The sequence below is a fragment of the Uloborus diversus genome, chromosome 7, assembly GCF_026930045.1.
Source record: "Uloborus diversus isolate 005 chromosome 7, Udiv.v.3.1, whole genome shotgun sequence".
Taxonomy (NCBI): Eukaryota; Metazoa; Arthropoda; class Arachnida; order Araneae; family Uloboridae; genus Uloborus; species Uloborus diversus.
In genome coordinates this window covers 71,322,399-71,343,227 of record NC_072737.1, presented here as the reverse complement: position 1 = coordinate 71,343,227, position 20,829 = coordinate 71,322,399, and the positions used below count along the sequence as shown (strand labels likewise).

Sequence of the window (20,829 nt, the reverse complement as noted above, 5' to 3'; positions counted from 1 at the left end):
GAGACAATTCAACATGCATTATGTTTTTTACTATTATTGATTTTTTATTACGACATTTTAAGTGAAAACGCCAAATTTAGCGGGTTTCGGTGAGAAATTGAAGGCACGGCACGAAATAATATCAGCACCTGAAAGACATCCCTTTCCCATTCAAATTTTTAATCTACTTCAAAAAAGGAGGTTTAGAATTAGTCGGAATCTTTTTATGTGTGTTACCCGATTACGCATAGACGCCAGATCCACTTGGAAAAAATATTTCTTATTCGAAAGGGTATGCTTCCCAGGTGTTCAATTGGTCATCAATTCCGGGTTTAATGAGGGATCCTGGAGAAATTCAAGAAACTCCATTTTTCTTTCGTTGTGGTTACGTACATGACTCAGTCAGCGAGCGGAGCTTAACGATTAACTCTGTCACGCTTCCGCATTTAATTTAAATTATGGCAATACTTATAACCCACTTCGAAAAAGGAATTCTGAATTCGCTGGAATATCTTACGTCTGTTTCTCTTTTTCTTGAAGTGCTCGGACCGAATTCAAAAATTCTTCTTTTTTTTTGTTGTTGTTGTTTGAAGGGGGGGGGGGGGGTTGCTGGGAAACGGTCCATGGGACCGCTTCCCAGGTGGTCCCATGGGCATCAGGTTCGAGTCTGATGAGGGGTCCTGGAGAAATCAAGGGAACTATTTAAATTTCATGATCACACTTAAGGTGATTTGTCTTTTCCTTAGTCATTTTGTCTCATCGATTTTTATGATTTTTTTCAATGGTTTCTCTAATAGGTGGTCTGACTTTGATCCCATACCATTTTTTACCAATATTTGTCCTGTAGGGAAAGGTTATGGGTGAAAAACGGTACATTTATTTTAACTCTTATTAAATGATTAAATATAAAACACATTATTAAAGAAAGTGTTTGCCATTAAACAGTAATATTACTAGTAATTATATAGATAATTTTGAATCTTCTTTGAAGCTAACATGAAATTCACTCACTATTCATTGCACTAATAGTATTTTTATCTTTATCTATAACGGGAATAAGTTAAGAGACTACGACATTTATCACAAGTTAATTGACGCGTATTGATGTGAAACATAACTTTATTCATGAAACCGTTAACATTTAAATGGTTCACCTTAAATTAGCACACAAAAAATTATCAGAGTGGAACAAATGTTAGATTTTCTTGAAAATCGTTTAAAATTTTATGCGCGTTTAAAGTTTTTTTTATTTAATTTTATTTATTTATTTTTATTATTATTATTATTACTAGAAGGCGCCTGGACCGAATTGGAAAATTCTTTTTTTTTTTTTTTTCAAAGGGTATACTTTCCAGATGGTCCCATGGTCATCAGATCAATATCTGATGATAGGATCCTAACAAAAGCAAGTTAACTCTTCAAAAGGCACTTATAACTATATTTGGGTTGAGGTTTGTTTTAGTGACTTCTGCATTTGCTTTCGGAAAGCATAAATTAATTAAGTAGAAGTGATGATGAAGATACTTCCTGTGACAAGTCTGTGAAGACAGACTCCTGTACTCGGCGCTCTCTTATTCGATGTGCACATAAAGACGGTCTTCTCATCATATACCATTTTGGACGTTATCTGCGACTATGTAGTCCTGCGTTTTCGGGAGACAATCCTATTCAACACTTGTCTATTACAAATTCTTCAATTTCGACTTACGCTCACTGGTGTATTTCGCAGAAGCAACCTTACCCAGATTCGTATAGGCTTGTATAGGCCTTGATTCAGTGGTATTTGAAACACCCACAAGACTGGCTGTTCTGAACACTAACGTTCCAGCGAGACGAACTTCCATTAAGATGCCTCTTTTCAGGTCGGTGAGATCGGACATAATCACCGCTTTCATAAATACAGAATTTTTCCATGCAACCCTCACACTACCATCCCTAATACCCCCACTAGGTGGCAAACTGTTGAAACACCTGGCGGTGAGTGTTCCTATTATTTTTTCCTGTACCTGTATACTATGTATATGATATAGTAATTATAATCAGTGTTTATTTTATAATTGGTTGTTTCATTTAGTTGATTTTTGTACTGGAATTGCAAAAAAAAAAAAAAAAAAAAATGTTGGAAACTGTATGTAAATGTACCCAATTATTTTTTACTTTTTAATTCCTAGCTGTGTTTTTTTTTTTTTTTTTTTTTTTTTTTTTTTTTTTTTTTTTTTTTTTTTTTTTTTTTAAGGTGGTTTTTCGCTGCAGTATAATCTAATACCTTCGTATCTACTTAGTTAGTTCGTATTCTACTTAGGTTTATAATGACACGAATCCTTCGTTCCAACATCCTAACAGACGACGCAAGATATCTTCAGTCAAAATGCAACAGAAATTCGATAATCTGAGTTAGCGAGAGTCGGCTGAAAAAGAAAGACGCGCGGGAAGAATAGGGAAACAGTATTTACATGATTAAAATGATTAATTATAACTAACTAAATTTTTGTAGCATGTTTAGTAGATCTAGCAGATTTAATACTAATCTATTGAATCTACTGGAAAATCTAAAAAAATGTTTTGCATTTTATTTCTTCGTATGCATGCAGTTTTCTAATGCGATTCTTCTCCATTTGAGGCTATTAAAAGCACAGTTCCGATGCATTAGTGTTTCTACTATTATATCTTTCACTTCAAAAATTAATCATTTACATGTACGGTCAAGATACGTTCGCTACAACTAGACTTCCCCTTCTCATGTGCATCAATTTTTTATTCTTTTTTCGCTTTTTTTTGTTTTTTTAAATTTTATAAAATGATTATTTTGTTTTTTTTTTTTTTAAATTTTTGTTTTAGAGTGTGCGTTGAAAATGTTCCTCCATCGAGTCAAAATAAGTATAATTTCTTTTTGTACGTGCATTTTATGCCATAATATTTACCCCAAACAGGTAATGAGCAAAAGAAAAAATATCTCCAACAAATGTTTCCTGAAATAAAGCCACAAAATATGGGTTGTTCAAGAAATACAGAATTTAAAGATTTGATAATGCAAAATACAAGAGGAAAAGGTATTTATCTTTCAATTAACTGCATGCTATATATAGCGAAAAAAATTGAATATTTTTGTTTCTGCTTTCCAAAAACATTTAAGCATTTGTCTCTTTGTGTGTTTAAATTTATCAGTGACGTACGTAGCATAGTAGGGTGACTCTTAAAAATGAACTTGTGAATTTTAAAACAGGCCACCCTCCCATTTTTGTTTAAGGTCTAAAATAAGACTTTCATAAAAAATTTCAGACAAAAAAATGTATTTTAGGAGTCGCTACCAAGCTTCAAAGTTGTAAAAATTTGGAAATTTTCCCCACAATTCAAATGAACTTTACTGTAAATCAAAAAATGCATATATAAAAATCCATACCTCCCGCTGTTTGCACAGGACGTCTACCTTCCTTCTCGTACAAGGTAGAAGGGAGCCAAATTGAAGTTTAATGTTTTGATATGAGATTTCACGACCATATGTTCAGAGAGCAAGACTAGTGAATTTTCTTTTCTTTCATTGGGGAATAATACTAATAATGGCGCCGCTATTCCCATTTTTTCAGGCTCGAACCAGTTGACAGTATATAAAGCAAAAACGATTATAATGTTAGTTCTATCAAACACCATTAGTTTGCTGTTTTTTTCCCCTTACTTTCTTTTTTTTTTCTTTATATGTAGAAAAGTAATGCAAAAAAAGCAATGTGCTTTGAATTTGACTCACAAACAGCTGAACAAATTAGACAGCAGTCTGCTACTCTACGTAGTTGAATATATTTCTATGAAAATGGATTGCCAATACTTCATTCTTAGTTTAAGGTGGACTTAATCAAAGGTTATTCAAAAACTGTTAGTCAAATGGTTTGAAATATTACCATCAATTCACCAAGTGTTTTAGCTTACAACACTTTTTTTAATGGCATCAAGCAGCAAAACGCCCGTTTCAACATGAAACTCTACACATATTTGGTTTGCTGGTCAAATGTCAGCATCACTTTGCGAAACAAAACTGCCATCTATGAGCTATTGAGCAATTATTTTCGGTTCCGAAACTCCGATTGGGTAGCTTTGGTTGTTTGCGAATGCCCAAAATCCTGGGAAATCAGTGACCAAGTCAAATGTCTGTGTTTTGATACAACTTGGACAAACACAGGACCACGAAAAGGAGCATGTGCCTTCATTGAGAAAAACTGAACCGAGAATCACTCTGGATGGCTTGTCGCTATCATGTTCTTGAAATAATGTTTGAGACTGTTGTAGTGTTAAATCTATTGGATCATCAACAGGACCTGAAATACTGATATTGAAACGACTTAAACATTTTTGGAGCACAGTAGTTTCCAAACTGCTATATCTGATGTTATTATTCCACGAGAAAGTAATCCAAAATGCACCAGATATTGTTGAGTTTGCCAAGAATCAACTTGACCAGTTCCAACCTCGAGACAACTGCAAAGAACTTTTAGAGTTGACCATCATATTTCTAGGAAGAATTCCCAAAGGGGGAATACCATTCAGAGCTTCAGGGGGGTACATCGTGCTCGATGGATGACAAAGACAATTTACGCTCTTAACATTTTTCTATTTAGAGATCAATTTGAAGTTACCGAACAAGAAAGAGCTGGCATTCGCGACGTATGCTCGTTTGTAGTTAAGAGTTGGTTTCAAGCAGCAACTGCTTGTTTTGCGCCAAAAAATTATTTGCAAATCTTAAAAAGCATAAAAAAAGTATGAAATAATTAATTATGAGGCTTCAAAGTGTGCAATGAGCAAGTTTGTTCGCCATTTGTGGTATCTATCAGAGGAGCTCGTCGTTCTTGCGTTTTTTGACGATTGTGTTTCTCTAGAAATGAAACGAAGATGGTGTTCGCTTTAAAAAGAAAGGGAATGATAAAGCCTTAAAGGGAGACCAAAAAAATCCAGATGCAATCCTTAAAAAGGATTTGAATGATTTTGCATCGAGCAATGCAATGTGGTTTTTTAAAACATTGAGTATTATATGAGTATATCTTCAGCATTTCTTCAAAAAGATGTGACAGAATGGAAGGAAGACGAATCCTACAAGCAAAGTAAAGAAATTGTCAGTTCATTAAAAAATGTAAATAATGCAGCGAAACACGGAGTTACACTAATGGAAGAATACAATAAAATTCTAACAAAAGACGAAGAACAAAAGCAGTACTTGTTGATGTTAGTGAAACAGTTCAGAAGCAAATATTCGGACTCTAAAAAAAGCAACTTATTGTCTTAAAACGTAATATACTGTGATTTGGTTTTTTGTTTATATTAATTGAAAGAGATTTTTAAAATCTTGATAGATGTTTTTAATTATAAATTGTAAGAAATGTTTAGTAAATATTGCTGTTTTGACTAAAAATGCGAAATTTCGAAATTTTTACAAAAAATTCAGAAGTTTCAGGTGCGGTTGCGACACCTAAAATTTGCCTTTAAAATCTCGAAAAATTACAGTAATTCTTTTTTATATACTAGATCAAAACTAGGTGGTGGCCAGTTGAAAATTTACAATATTATTTTTAGCTTCATATAAGGCCCCCCCCCCCCCCCCCCCCACAGCATAGGTTACAACCTTCTACAAACGCAAAAAAAAAAAAGTTTAAATGTACCATGTTAACATGAAATTCATACATTATTCAGAAACAACCACATACTTAGAACGAAATTTTGAGTTGGCTAATGCACAAAAGACAAAGAAAAAAAAACCTAAGTGTAACTTGTCTTACACGCCTATGTGCAGTGCCGTCGCGAGGTTAAAAAAATTAAAAGGGCGTATGGAATTGATCGTTCTTCAGTTATTTGAAACACAGTGACAGATAATTGGTTTCAGTTTTGTGGTTTAAGAAGAAGTTATTACTAGTTCTAAGTACTGACAATATGATTCGAGTACCGAGCATAGTAATCACTATTTAGGGGTCTCTAACCCGGAAAATTTTCTAATTTGAAGTCATAAAAATGCATTTTAGAGGAGCTTTGATAATGTTTGGGGAAGAAGATGTTTGGCGTAGTGATGCAACTGTGTTTGATAGAGTAAATATAATCTCATCAAAAACAACCCTGTTGTAAACATTTTCCCGCTAAGAAAACCTTTAACTTTTCCTCACAAAAAAGAAGACCTTCATACTAAAACCAAACCCCATCATCCTTAAAAAGTTATGATATCTAGTTGGCGCGCCAAATATCTCTGCCAAACTATCATCCTTCCTCTTCTCTTTCATCACACCTACTTCCGTTAGAACCTCCTCCCACCTTCAACTCCTCAGAAATATGGATAGATCCTTTAAATTGTTTATCCTGTTTGGCGGGAAGCTTTTTAAAGCGAAGTGGTTGCTTGGTGAGCAAAACTAGATTACTTCAGATTTCATGGAATAGGGTTCCCGTTCGGATTAGTCCAAAAGTTACCTGCTCGGGTTGGGCCAAACGTTGTGAATATTTTGCAAATAAGTAATAAATTGATTTGAAAACCAAGATGCTTCTGGTTACAAGTACTGACAAGTTTTGTTCAGTTTTACAATTATCGATTTTAGTTTTCCATTTCTTTATATGTATTGTTTATCAGTGTTTTTTTTTTTTTTTTGTCTATCTTTAATAAAACTTAACAAAAGATTTGCATAATCTAAGCCTTTAAAAAATTTTCTTTGTTTTTTAAAGGTGTGAATGTGGTTTTGAATTCTCTTGCTGATGAAAAATTCCGAGCTAGTATCCACTGTGTTGCTAAGCATGGAAGATTTATTGAGATTGGAAAATATGACTTAGCTTTGGATCATTCACTTGGTATGGCTGCTTTTCCAACGTTTCTAATTTACGGGCAACTACATGGATAACTGAATGATGTTCATAATGCAAATTAACATATATTAAAAAAAGTTGAATTTCCAGTAGTGACGAACTAAGGGTTGTTTCCTGGGAGTGGCTAGAAACTTCGTGAGTAACTCCGATAAGGGTAGTGAAAGGCAAAATCTGAAGTTTCCGAAGACCCTCCCCAGAAAAAAAGTTACAAGTCTACAATTCATTATGAGTACAAAAAAAACAAAATTTTAGAAAATCCTAAGTGACGTCAGAGAATAGACGGAAGTGAACGCTTCGGGAAACTAGTTCGGAAATGAAATCTTAGAACGAAATTTTAAAGGTCTCATGGAAGAGCAGAAGGAATAAAGCCTTCCCCTAGAGCAGGGATTCTCAAACTTTTTCGGTTCACGGCATCCTTTGAAGAATTAGAATTTTCTCACGGCTCCCTTGCCTATCTCTGTTATATTACATGTATTGATATTGTGGACATCTCGCGGCACCCTCAGTTTGCGAACCCCTAGAGGACATTGCTAAATTGAAATTTCTCAATTTAATTTTTTTATTAAATTTAAGTCAATTTTTCATTAACTTTGATGATCTTAAAAGGTCGGGAGCTCCCCAGAAATTTTCTGAAATCGAGGTTTTAAAAACACAATTTTAGGCTATCTTTTGTGATGCTAGGTGAATGGGGAGCTTTGGGACCCTCTTCGGAAAGTTTTGTTATCATGTAAAACGCAATTGTAGGCTGCCTTTGTGACATTAGTGGAGTTTAGTTAACATTTGAAAAATATTCAAAATTAAAGTATTTAAAATAACGTGAAAATTTTCGACTATTTTTCGTGATGTTGGGTCTCTTTCAAAAAGGTTCTCTTTCCGCCCACTTTTTTGCTTTGCCGAGCATGTCTTACCGCGCTGTGTGTACTCTAGAAAAGCTAAAAAAATGAGAGGTTTCTGTCACACTTGCTTCAGTTAGACGTGCTCGAATAATTTGGTACTTTGAAAATTGAGGTCCGACATTTCAAGAGCTTGAAAAAAAGTCCAAGACTTCCAGAACTTCAGTTAAGCCACCGTATACTACCAGAATATATACATTGCAGTTAATAACTAAAACCTGGAAGCTATTTTTATTCTTTAATGCTTACGAAGCGCATTCAAAAATGTCACTTTTATTCACAGGTGTTTCCATTATTTTGATATCTTCCTCTATATGTACTCGTATAAATGTAAATTTAACATCAAAACATACATTTTTTCAGTTCACTTTCTCGTAAAACGAAAAGAACGACGAAGTAAACATAAAAAAATCACTAAACGCGTCTTAAAAATATAGCTAAAAACAAAATAAAATAATTAAAAGAATAAATATCGAAAAAATAAAAATTAGAAAGTAGGGTATTAAAATGGAGAAAATTTGTGTCCGTAGGTCTGTTTGTCAGTCGGTCCGTCACCTCTAATAACTTTTGAGTAAATTTTCCGATTCAAACAAACTTTTTCTTTGTTCGAAAAATACTGGCAGGGGCATCTCACTGCCACATTTCCATTTTTGATTGTAATAACGTTTCGTTCAATTTTGAACAATTCAAACAAACCTAACATTTGCGCCTACGGAGAAATTTAAAGCGAATATAAATCCTAACATAATGGCGAATGTGCTTCATACAACCTTTGTTGGAAAGAGCTCTTGATGAAAAACACTTATAGAAAATATGTTTTTTTTTTTTTTTTTTTTTGAGCAATCACGATTGCTTATTGCTTTCATTTGATCGTCCTTGGCGTTGTGGATCCTTTTTCAGCTTGGACCAGGGACACCAGCACCGGCCTCTGCAAGTGCGACTCCGAACACTGCCTCCTGGAATCCGTTTCTCCTGGTCGGGACGTCCATGTCCTACACACACGCGCGCTCACACACACACACACACACATATATATATATATATATATATATATTTTTTTTTTTTTTGCACAATTTTTCGTTTAATTTTGAACAGTTCAGAAAACTACTTTACGTTAGCGCCTACTTTGAAATTTAGGGACAGAATTACAGACAGATTTTCTTCAAGCAAACTATGATGGAAAAGACTCTCCATAAAGAACATTGTATAGAAAAGATTATTTTTATTTGAACGAATTTTGGTTCAGTTTTGACCAGTTCAAAAACCCTTTACAATAGTGTCTACGGAAAAACTTAAGGTGAATATATATCCCAAACTTAAAAGTGAATTTGTTTCAAACTTTGTTGGAAAAAGCCTTGGATGAGAAACATTCATCAAGAGGGCCGATTTTTTATTTATTTATTTTTATTTAGTTGTTTTAAGTTTTTTTTTTTTTTTTTTTTGAACAATTTAAAATTTTTTGACACAAACGAAAGCTCGTCATTTTACCCATCATTTTTTCGCTGAGTTCAAAAAAAAGGTTAAAAAGTGGTATCAAAGGTTCCAAGAATAAAATTGTTTAATTGTTTTTCACTTTTTGAGCATTCTCCCTCTGAAGTTTTGAAATCGATTTTTTTTGAGGGGGGGGGAGGGGCTAAAGTATTTTCTATTTATTTTACATCATCAGATATTCTTTCTCCTCAAGGATCAGACTAGAGGCTTGTTCCGGCTTCTTGGTCGAATCAACGCTTCCTGGGCCTACCTCGGTCTCGTCTGCTTTGTGATTTGTAATAGAGTATGGATGTTGAATGTTGATAGTTGCTCGCAGGGCCTACGTTCGACGTTGTGTATCCAATCTTGGCGGTATTCTTCTATCACCAGATCTTGCTCAGCTACATCACTGACCAAGTTCTTAATCCAAGAATTCCATTCTAACATTTTGCAAATTATAATTTGACAATCTTCTTTTAAAATATTGTAATCATAAGAAGCTCTAGAGATTTTTTTTTAATTCTCAATAATTCTCTGAACTACTTCGCCCCCTCCCCAATTTTTTAGAGCAATTTTCGTCTTCAGCTGCAGTTTTGAACTAGGTTCTATTTTTTATCAAATTAAATTTTATCAATAAAATAATTTATGATTTAAAATTCAATTTGGTGTAGTAGTAAAATTTGTAGTTCTACTTTTTAAATGATGTACACTACTTTGATTTTTTTTAATGTTAAAATTTTGATGCTTAGGTAAAAACTTAACACATGGAATAGGCCTAGTAAAATTTTCACCAAGACCAAGTGGAATATTCCAAATAAGTGGAATATTCCAAAACAGGGTTGTTGTTTTTTTAATTTTCTCTTCGATGTGTGATTATTTCTTGTCAAAAAATAATAAATCGGCACGATTTTATGAAAGCTCTCAGTCTCAGGGGAAGGTTGCCATCAATGAACCGGCTCCATGAGCCGGTTCAAGACCGCGCCGATATTTCCACCTCCAGGGTTAGCGCAGGCGCGGAACCTTTCTTGCCTTCCTTGACATAAAAACATTCTGAGGCAGATTCATGAAGAAGCTATCATCGCTGCGTCACATCGTTATTCATCAAAGTAAGTTTTTTGCTATTCTCTTGCTATTTTTTGACATTTTCATTTCGTTATAACATGGTTAAAATACCACCGAACAACTAAAAGGCAGCATTGACTTGAAAGAGTGTTTCTTCAAGTACTTCATGTTTCATTGATAATCGTATTAGTAGTAACAACAAATAGAATATTCAAAATGGCGCAGTTGCCATCATTGAACCGCTAGGTGTTTCCATGAATGAACCATCTGAAAAAGTGGGCCATTCATGGAAACTCATTCATATTGTTAAATTTCGTCTCAACTACCTTTGATAATTGCTTATTTTGTTTTCAATATGATAATAATGAAAAAAAAAAAAAAAATATTGCTTAATAACGTATTGAAACTCCCTTACGGGTTGTCTTCAAATAATGTGACGCTTTAATGGAGGGAGGGGGGGGGTTAGCAAGTTGTAACAGCTGGTGATAAACGGGTGGGAGGGAACAGGAAGTGTAATATCACGAATTTTTATAAGCATATGTAAATGGAAAAAGTATTTGAAGTGTGACAAGGGGGGGGGAGGTGAAGTGCGACAGCATACTTTTTTATAAGAATATGTTAATGAAAAATAGCGGGATGTATGACAAAAGGGGGGAGGGTAAGGTAACATGTGACAGTTTAGGACAAAGGGGAGGAGGAAGTAAAATGGTAGGAAAAAGTGTGCTGCGTCATTTATGACAACCCCTTAGATTATTTAAATTTTAACTCGAAAGTTTTGTAATTGATTTCTAAATACTTTTGCTGTTCCCGAAAAAAGCAAAGTATGGGAAGTGGACAACTGAGAGTATGGTGCGTGGGCATCAATGAAGTGTGCTGACAATATGGAGTTACGAAGTCTACTTTCAAGAGACACATGGAAGGTAAAAACTGTTTTGCAGTTGATGGGAAGCAAGTGATTGGAAGTCTGGGAGATATACCCTCCGATTTGGAGAACGAATTGGTAAATCATGTTTTGAAACTGGAAGAAAGTTTTTTTGGAATCACTTCCAAAGATTTGCGGGAATTGGCGTTTCAAGTGGCCGAGAAAAATAACATCTCCCACAGGTTTAATAAAGAGAAAAAGTGCGCTGGAAAAAAAATGGTACTATAATTTCATGAGAAGGCACCTAGAATTTAGTGTACGGCTATCAGAAAATACTTCAATAGCTCGAGCCTCTGGTTTTACCAAGGTGAGAGTCAATAGACTTTTCGAAATTCTAGAGAGCCTTGTGGACAAGTTCAATCTAGATGGAACAAAAATTTTCAACATGGATGAAACAGGACTTCCCACAGTTCAAAAGAGACCCCAAAAGATATTAGCAAAGAAGGGTAAGTCACAGATATGGACAAAATCAAGTGGGGAACGAGGCGTCATGGCAACAGCCGCGTGTTGTGCGAGTGCTGGTGGGTTTTATGTTCCTCCTATGCTCATTTACAAGAGAGGAAGGGCTTGTGAGGAATTTAAAGATGGGGCACCACCAGGTATTGCATTTGTTTTCAACCCCGAAAAAAGCTACATAAACAAAGACATTTTTACTAAATGGATGAAGCATTTCATTTCAAATGTGAAACCAAGCAATCTCGATCCTGTCCTTCTTCTTTGTAATGGCCATGTCAGTCATACAAAAAAGATCGAGGCAATCGAGATGGCTAGAGAAAATGGAGTGATTATGCTAGCTTTTACAAGCCACACAAGTGCCAAAGTCCTGCCACTTGATGTTGTATTTTTCAAACCCCTCTCAACCTACTTCACTCAGGAAATTGAAAAATAACTCAGGCCTCATCCTGACCGAGTAAGTGTCAAAGTGAGTAGAATTGCAGAATTACTTGGAAAGTCATATGGCAGAGCTGCTACCCTATCCACAGCAGTTAATGCTTTTAAAGCATCTGGTTTATGGCCAGTGAACAGGGATGTGTTTCAAGACCATCATTTTGAACCATCTCTTGTTTACGAAGAAGCCAACCATCCCAATAAAAGTACTGATAAAGTCCAATCAGCAACTAGGGTCACTGCAACTGCAACCACTGATGCTACAAAAGTTTCATCGACAACAGCAGACACCCCCGAATCCAGCAACCAAGTACTAGCAAAAGAGTGGATAATTCAACCCTGTCAGTGCCAGTAGTTGAAATTTCTCCTATTCCAAGAGCTGCTGCCGAGATACAAAAACGAAAAGGACGTGTTCGTCAACATGCACAGATTTTGACATCATCTCCTTACAAAACAGAGCTGGAAAAAGCGATCAATAAAAGGAAACCCAAAAGTCTAAGTATCAAATCATATTCTACATCAATTAAAAAAATTAAAAATAATAATGTAGTTTCATGGCATTGCTACATTTGTGATGAAGATTTACAGCAGGACATGATCCAGTGAATGAACTGCCAAAAGTGGGCACATGAAGAATGAACTGGAGCTAAAAAAGGACAGAAAAGATATTATTGTAACGGATGCAAGTGACCAAAAAGTTTGAAGAAATAGTTTAAAATAACACTAACTCGTGTATTTCTTTCTATTTCTATTTTTCATTTAATGATAAAGTTCAAATTGATCCTGTCTTTAGAAAAATATGGAGAAAACCCCCAATTTCCATTTTTTCGAATAATTTAAATTATTATTTAAGTGTTGAGTGATCACTTGTAATAAATATTTGTAATTTACACACTGATTTTTTTTATTTGAGAATGCGGTTCATCGATGGAAACTTGATGGTCCATCCATAGCAACCGGTAGCCATGAATGGACCGCAAGCTAAAATTTTAATTTTTATGCTTTATTGAAAATATTTATCACAAAAGTGAATGTTATTATTCAAAGAGAAATGTCAATGTAAAATTTGTGTTGAAACTTTTTGCGAAAAAAATTCCTAAACGTTATGTGGTTTATTGATGGCAACCTTCCCCTATTACTAGTTTAAGTGAATAAGTAAGTCGTGCATCCAGAAAATTCTTATTACTCAATATGTATGAGGCTTGATTTCAATTTTAAAAGAAATGATGAGTGCATCTCATCACTTCCCTTTACACCAATTTAATGATATTAGTGCCTTGGAGTAAGCAAGAAAACACTTTAAATATTTTCCCCCCTAATTCGTCACGACCGTTGCAAAAAAGCGTTTTACAGAGATTAATTTTTCATATATCGACAATTTAAAACCAAATTTGAAAAAAAATGCCAAATTTCTCGCCAACTTGGCGATAAAACTTCGAGTCCGAAAACTTAGTGATATAAGACAAATATTCACCAAATTATAACATCACTTGAGTTTGCATTAATATTAACACTAATTTTCCTCCAAAGGGGTGTAAAAGACCCATTTTGGAACATTCTTATACACCAAAAGGGAGGTGCACAACTAGACCCCACTAGGATTCTACATTCCAAATTGTAACTTTCTACGACATACCGTTTTTGAGTTATGCGAGATACGTACATTCATACTCACACACAGACGTCACAAGAAAACTCGTGGTAATTAACTAGGGGGTTAGTCAAAATGGAAATTTCGGGCGTCCATACGTTCTTAAGCGTATATGCACGTGCGGTACGATCGAAAAAACCATTCAATAATTATTCGAGGATGAGTAAAATGGAAAAGTAAGCCGAAATTTGAGGGATTTTTTTTTTTTTTTTTTTGCAAACACAATACTACAGGAAGTAACGAACTGACTTCCTTTTACTCCAATTTACTGTCATTTCCCCATTATTGGCCTTTTTAATGTGTTTCAATAGTTTACTCTCTAAATATCACCAACAGTGGCCAAATTGAAACCAGATTTTTAAAAAAAAATCGCCAAATTTGTCGCCAAGTTGGCGACAAAACTAGGCGACCAGAATACTGTCGATATATCGCCAAGTGTCCGTCAAATTATAACACTACTTGAGTTTACATCGAAATTAACAATGATTTCCCCCCAAAAAGGGGCAAAAGTCCTCTTAGGAACATTTGAATGCAACCAAAAGAGAAGGTGCACAACTAGGTCCCCCTAGGAGTCTAAGTACCAAATTTAAACTTTTTAGGTCATACCGTTTTTAAGTTATGCGAGATACATACACACATACGCACATTCATACGTACATACGGACGTCACGAGAAAATTCGTTGTAATTAACTCGGGGGGGTCGTCAAAATGGATATTTCCGGTATCTGTAGGCTCCTAGGCATATATCCACATGTGGTCGGGTCGAAAAAAACCCAACATTTATTCGGGGGTGAAAAAAATGGAAATTAAGGCCGATTTTTGAGTGAAATTTTTTTCGCGAATACAATACTTCCTTTTTTGTAAAAGGAAGTAAAAATGATTTAAAATTCGACTGGGTACCGTATTTAAATATATTTAAATACGGTACCCAGTCGAATTTTAAATCATTTTTACTTCCGTTTTTGTAAAAGGAAGTAAAAATGATTTAAAATTCGTCTGGGTACCGTATTTAAATATATGGCCAAGTTTGCAAATAATGTACAATACTTAGAATTTCGTTGATATTGAGACTTAGACTCTTGAAGCTCAGTTCGTGGAATTAACGTAAGTCATTGTTGAATATTTACTAAGATAAAGTATGTTTTTTGTGTCTGTAAATTTTACGGGCTAAAAAATATTTCTTCCAAAGCAGGTCTTTTAAATTTTCTCCGTACTGTGTGACTATTCCTTGTTAAAAACGAATAAAGTAACATTTTTTAAAGTTAAACTCTAGGTCCTATTATTCATTGCATTGAACTATTCAGCAGAAATTTTCAAGCGTACTATTTTATCCTTTTCTCATAGCAATTAGAGAAAATGCTTATTGGTAAATAGTTGGTTACAGATCATATTCAAACATCCTTAAAACCTGAATAAAATGTCATTTAGCTGTTGATTTTGGAAATTTATTTTGACATTTTTAATACTTATCATTCAGAAATATGTTCTTCTCATTACGATAAAGATGTGCGGAAACTCCATTAAAAAGCGTTTAAAATCGGAAAGCAAATATCAATGAAAATTTAAGACATACCTTTTTATTTGAGAAGGATGAAAAGATGAAGTGACGGAAAACCTGCTAAAAAAAGAGGAGTATAACAAAAGGAACCCAATAAAAAAATTTCAAAAAAAAAAAAAAAAAAAAGACTGGAAATACACACATTTGTCCAAGAATGTAACATTAGAAATTTGCACTAAATTTTAAATCATCTGTGCAAAAATTATAAAATATTCTAAAATACTATTTTCACTACGAAAAAAAAATGAGAAATTTTAATCGGAAAAGAATTCTCAAACTTTCATGAACAAAAAAGTTCATTATTATTTATATTTTTGAATTTATGTAATCAATCTATTTTTCAGGTCTTAAATTTTTTTTGAAAAATATTTCCTTTCATGGAGTCTCTCTGGATCAGTTGTTTGACAACGAAAAGTCCTCAAAAAATACATTACATCAAATTTCACTATTAATCAAAGATGGTATAAAAAATGGTGTTGTAAAGCCTTTAAAAAGAACTGTTTTTGAGAAAAATGAAGTTGAAGATGCATTTAGATACATGGCTAGTGGAAAACATATTGGTAAAGTACTTCTAAAGGTAAGTTGATATTTCTTTCGATGGTGGAGGAATGAGTTTAAGGCTATAAGATACCTCTACTTAGCATGAAGTGTATGCGAAGTAAAGAGGTATATCTTGAACATAGGCGTACATGAATCCCATATTATTTTTAGCTTTACTATTAGTGATATGGTAACACTACCGTTACGGTAACTACAGTTCCTGTAATAATTTCACTTTCGAGTGGTTTAGAAAACTTTTTCTGTAGATTTTCAAAATGTTTCTGAGCATTTTGGAAACCGTTTATGATATTATTCAGAAACCTTTTGGAGTATTTCAGAAATTAATCAGACATTTTTGATATTTACATACGCCGCAGCTGCCCCATATATCCAAAAACGTTTGTAACTTTTTTTTTTCAGAATAAGGCCTTTAAAAGAAGGACTTGAATGTTTCCCTATTTATTTTTAAAAAAGTAATGTCAAAGAAATTTTTAAACTCTGTCTGTAGCGAGCCAACATCCAGGAGAACCTCATATCACCTACAGCCTTGAAATTCTGTACAAAACTACTTCGAGCCCCGGCAATTTGCACTTAGAATTTTAATTTTGAATGTTTTTTTTTTTTTTTTCAGTTTTTTTTTAGCTAAAATTTGTCATAAAGTACCTTTTAAAGGGGCGAAGAAATTTCCCACATCCCTTACTGTTTTATGTTATTTGAATTATACTTCCTCCAATTTTCTTAAATTAGAAGATTTTCTATACAAGGGTTTCTATTTCAGCTAAAGTCCTAGGCTAAACTTAATTCAAGTACGCAATTTACAAAATTATAAGTTGGACAAGACGATAAATTAGAAGCATGGATGGGTTTTAAGGTGGATTTTATCGAAAGCTTATCAATAATTTTGTTTTTACGTATTTTTATCAAGTTTATTTTTGCTTGGGAGGGAGCGAAATTTTTATGTTGTTCTAACTATAATTAGATCCTTTTTTTAAATTTTCTTATGTGAAGCAGAGCAGGATTTTCATTTTGTTCCAATCGTAACATGTATTTTAATATGTTTTTTCCTAAAAGACGATATAAATACCCGCGAACCAAATAAGATAAAGCAGCAATCTTCGGAATTGGTGAGCGTCAGCGAACAGGGGGTGGTGTCCCCTAATGTAATAAACAAAAAGTAAATATTAAAGTTTCTAAAAAGTAGAGAGGTGAAAAAAAAATCAATATCCGTTTAATCTGCATGACCTCTATTTTCGCAGTACTTAGTCCTAGATGCACACTTTCAATTGCAAAAATATTCAAAATAAAAGGAAAATTCGTGAAAAAATACGAAATTTAACTCTTACCCTTAACTTATATCTGTACCTCAGAGCCAGAAGGACGCAATATGATAATTTTATGGGTGAGAGAAAAAACCTTTTTTCCAGCGCATGCAAAGGATGCGGGACGAGCGCTCTTTTAACCCTGGTTAAAAAATGAAAGGAATATTTTTTTTAAGAATTATGTTCACATCGCTCCATGCGGAATAGACTTCTGCATACAATTCACTAATAAACAGAAAATCACAATTTTTGCATTTGCGTCACTCTGGCTCTGAGGTACAGATATGTAGGGAAATAATCACCACGGAAAACTAATTTCATTATTTAAAAAAATGGAAATTAAGGCCGATTTTTGAGTGAAATTTTTTTCGCGAATACAATACTTCCTTTTTTGTAAAAGGAAGTAAAAATTGACCAACATTCAAGGAGATGTGAGAGTTCAAAACTTTAAAGGACCAAGCAGAAGATAAGATTGGAGCTTATCGCCCGTTCAGAAGAATGACAATTTTTTTGAAGTACGCAAACAAGATACATTTGTGCTTCCAAGTAATTAATCTGTTTTTGAGCGTATGCTAAATATTACCTATAACGTTAGTTCGAAGTAACCGCAGTTTTCTTTTCAAAATATAAACTTGAGTTACCCCCAAATGCGTTAATTTTACGTATTTTGAACCGTAACAAATGGAAAGAAAAATTGTACTGATGAAAGAAAAAATTGAAAATAAATAGTCCAGTCTGAGGTTTTTTAAAAAACATAATCTTGATTAAATCGTATTATTTACTTAAAAGTTGCTAAGAGGCCAGACAGACAGCCAAACGGATCTACACAGATTGACGACTGAGATACACACCGAAAAATACATTTTCCCATCTCGGACTATACTTGCAAATTTATTTTTCAATATCAATTAAATAATGATACTTTTTCACTATCATCATTTATTTAATACTCTATTTATCTTCTCAATTTCTAACAATAGGAAAGGAGAGCAAGGCTAAAAGTTCCGCGGTTGAGTAATTTCCTTTGAAAAAGCTCAGAAAAGAAAAGGGAACAAATAGTAGTAGCACCATCTAAACAAAGCAGCTAATATATTTTTTTCGGTTTTTTTAATGGCATTCAAAAAAAGAAAAAAAGAATTTCAAGTACTAAGCTCATTAAAATAAATACATTATATCAGAAAAAGAAAAAAAGAGAGAAACAAAGCACCGTTTGTTTTTCCCCTGTTGCCAAAAAATAATATAAAAATGAATAAATATTCTTTGAAAAATAAATAAAATGTCAACTTAAAGAAATAATTTATATTATCAAAAAAAATCAAATATGGTCTGCGCTTATCTTTATGTAAAAGTATAAAAAGAACTCCGAATTTCTTCAAAAAACACTGAATACATAAATTAAAAGTTTGGAGTGAAAATAAAAACAAATCATATCAACAATAATTATTTTACAGAAAAGATCATGGCTGCGGAGTCGGAGTCAGTCTCATTTTGGGGTTGAGCAGTCAGAGTCGAGAGTCTAGGTTTTAAATTCAAGGACTCAGTTGAAATCGATCACTTTCTCTCAATGTCTGCAACTTTTGCCAATGTTTGCGGGGTTGGAACTAGACTTATTTTGAGATAAAGGAGTCGGAGTCGATGACTTTCAAATTCCAAAAGTCGGAGTAGTCCCCTCCGTTTCTAAATTTTTTCCAAAGCTACGGAGCCAGAGTCGGAGTTAGGTTGCCACGAAATAGTCAGAGTTTTTATTTTTAAATGATTGACGGTTCGTCTTCATATGTTTAAGAGTTCTTTTGCTGTTTTCTAGATAAAGAAAAATACGAAAAAACTAAATCTTTCAATATTGAAGCTGACTATAAAAATTTTGAAAAAATAGTAGAATATTTTATTAAGGACTACATTCGCAACTACAACAAACTATAGGGGGCACTGCAATCACCGTCTAATGGCGGATGAACAAGGTAAAACAAACGCACGCCGTAGCGTAGAAAATGCTAATAAACCAAGTAATTTTTGTTTGTATGCATGACTTTTTTGTTTTATTCTTTTAAAATTCATTTTTAAAGTCTTGTGAATATTCTGGCCCACGTAGAAAGAAATGAGAATTCAAGAAGCATTACTAAACATCAGAAATTAATGCAAATTACGTAGTTCGTAGTTCTACGCAGCTATTTCCACGATGCTGAATTCGATATTTATCAATTCTTGATGGAACTGCATTTTCATTGTGGCCATAAGCACACTAAATTTTTCATGTAACAAAACCTTTGTTTACCAGTGTTATCAAAAGAGGAAGATGATACGTCTTTGTCTTGTTTGGCTAGCGCTAATTGTTTAACATTTGTAGCTGAGTTATTTCTCAAATTGCGGAATCGGTTAATTTTAATTTTTCCTGCTTCGTATGTTTCTAATTTCTGAATTATGATTTAATTCTGTCATGCATCATCAATAAAATTATCACGAATACATGGTAATAGTTTTTTTTTAAATTGATCTTCCATTATTTCTTTAAACTTATCGAATTCTGTAATCTTTCTACCATTTTATTCCACACATGATAAAAAATAGAAATGGTTTACAACTGACATGCGAAATCTAGCCAAGGGTTCTTTGTTCCTACAATACACTAAAACTATAACCCTAAACTATTATCTCACTATTTTGGCGATGAAAATTTGCAGCGTTAAACACATTTTTCATTTCTTTCTACGATAATATATTCAAGAAATTATTTTGCAAACTGTCCATTTCAACTAAATGCTGCATTAAAATTAGGTTAGTTAAATTAATTATTCTTAAACTAGGCGGAGATGAAAGCCCTAATTCTTTTGCTAATGTTATCAAATCCTTCTTTCGAGCTTAAGATTTAAAAAAAAAATCCATATTCTTACAAATTCACACAAAACAATAAAAACAAATTTACCTGGTTTAACGTTATTCTCTTTAAAAAAAAAAAATGAAGAAAAAAAATGAACAGACGAGAATTTTATGCTAATGCGAAGTTTGTTAATCCAGAGTTTTCTTGTGTTTACGCATACGCCATTTATGACAGTCATCTCACTTTTTAGAGGGAAATAGTGAAAACTAACGTTATTTTGAGAAGCTCGAGAATACCATTACGGGACGAAACAATTTCTGTTTCTGAAAGCAATCTAAGACACATCGAACGCGTTAATAAATACTCATAACAAACTGCCTATGTTTACTCACGGACACACGTGCAGTGGCGGATACACCCGGCGGGCAACCGGTCATTTGTCCGGTGGGCCGGTCATGTTTCGGGCCGATCAATTGCCCTGTCTACAAACAGTAAAATGTAAATACCGCTACGTAAATTCTCTAGCTTCAATCTCTCTTTACGCATGGGCTCAAGCCCGCGGATGGAGGGTGCAAGACCGTCGCTAAGGGGGCCGTGGGGGTGCTACACCAACCCAGTTTTTCAGAAATAGGGCCGCCAATTTTATTTTAATAATGTAATAAAAAACAGAAAAACAAGCGCAGTATTTAAAAGTTAAAATACTTTTGTCTATTTTTCAATTTCATCTATGAATTGCAATTCACATTTACTTTACTTAGGAATGGTAATTTACAATTGTTATGAATAACAATTGTAAAGTTCATAAAGTTCATAACAATTGCAATAAAAGTGACAAAAAGTATTTTTTCAATAAAGCTTTAACAGAAAATGCAATCTTAAAACACAATTTGGAGATATCCAAAATTCTGT

General features: G+C 33.7%; 1 protein-coding gene across 1 annotated transcript in view; it reads left to right on the top strand.

Annotated features, from left to right (window-relative positions):
* Positions 1–20,829, top strand: part of LOC129226734 (fatty acid synthase-like) — a 271,075-nt gene that overhangs the window by 191,756 nt on the left and 58,490 nt on the right. The window contains exons 18-20 of the mRNA XM_054861363.1: positions 2,910–3,029; positions 6,664–6,786; positions 15,591–15,823. Of these exons, the coding sequence (XP_054717338.1) occupies positions 2,910–3,029; positions 6,664–6,786; positions 15,591–15,823 (476 nt within the window). The remainder of the gene's footprint in view (positions 1–2,909; positions 3,030–6,663; positions 6,787–15,590; positions 15,824–20,829) is intronic.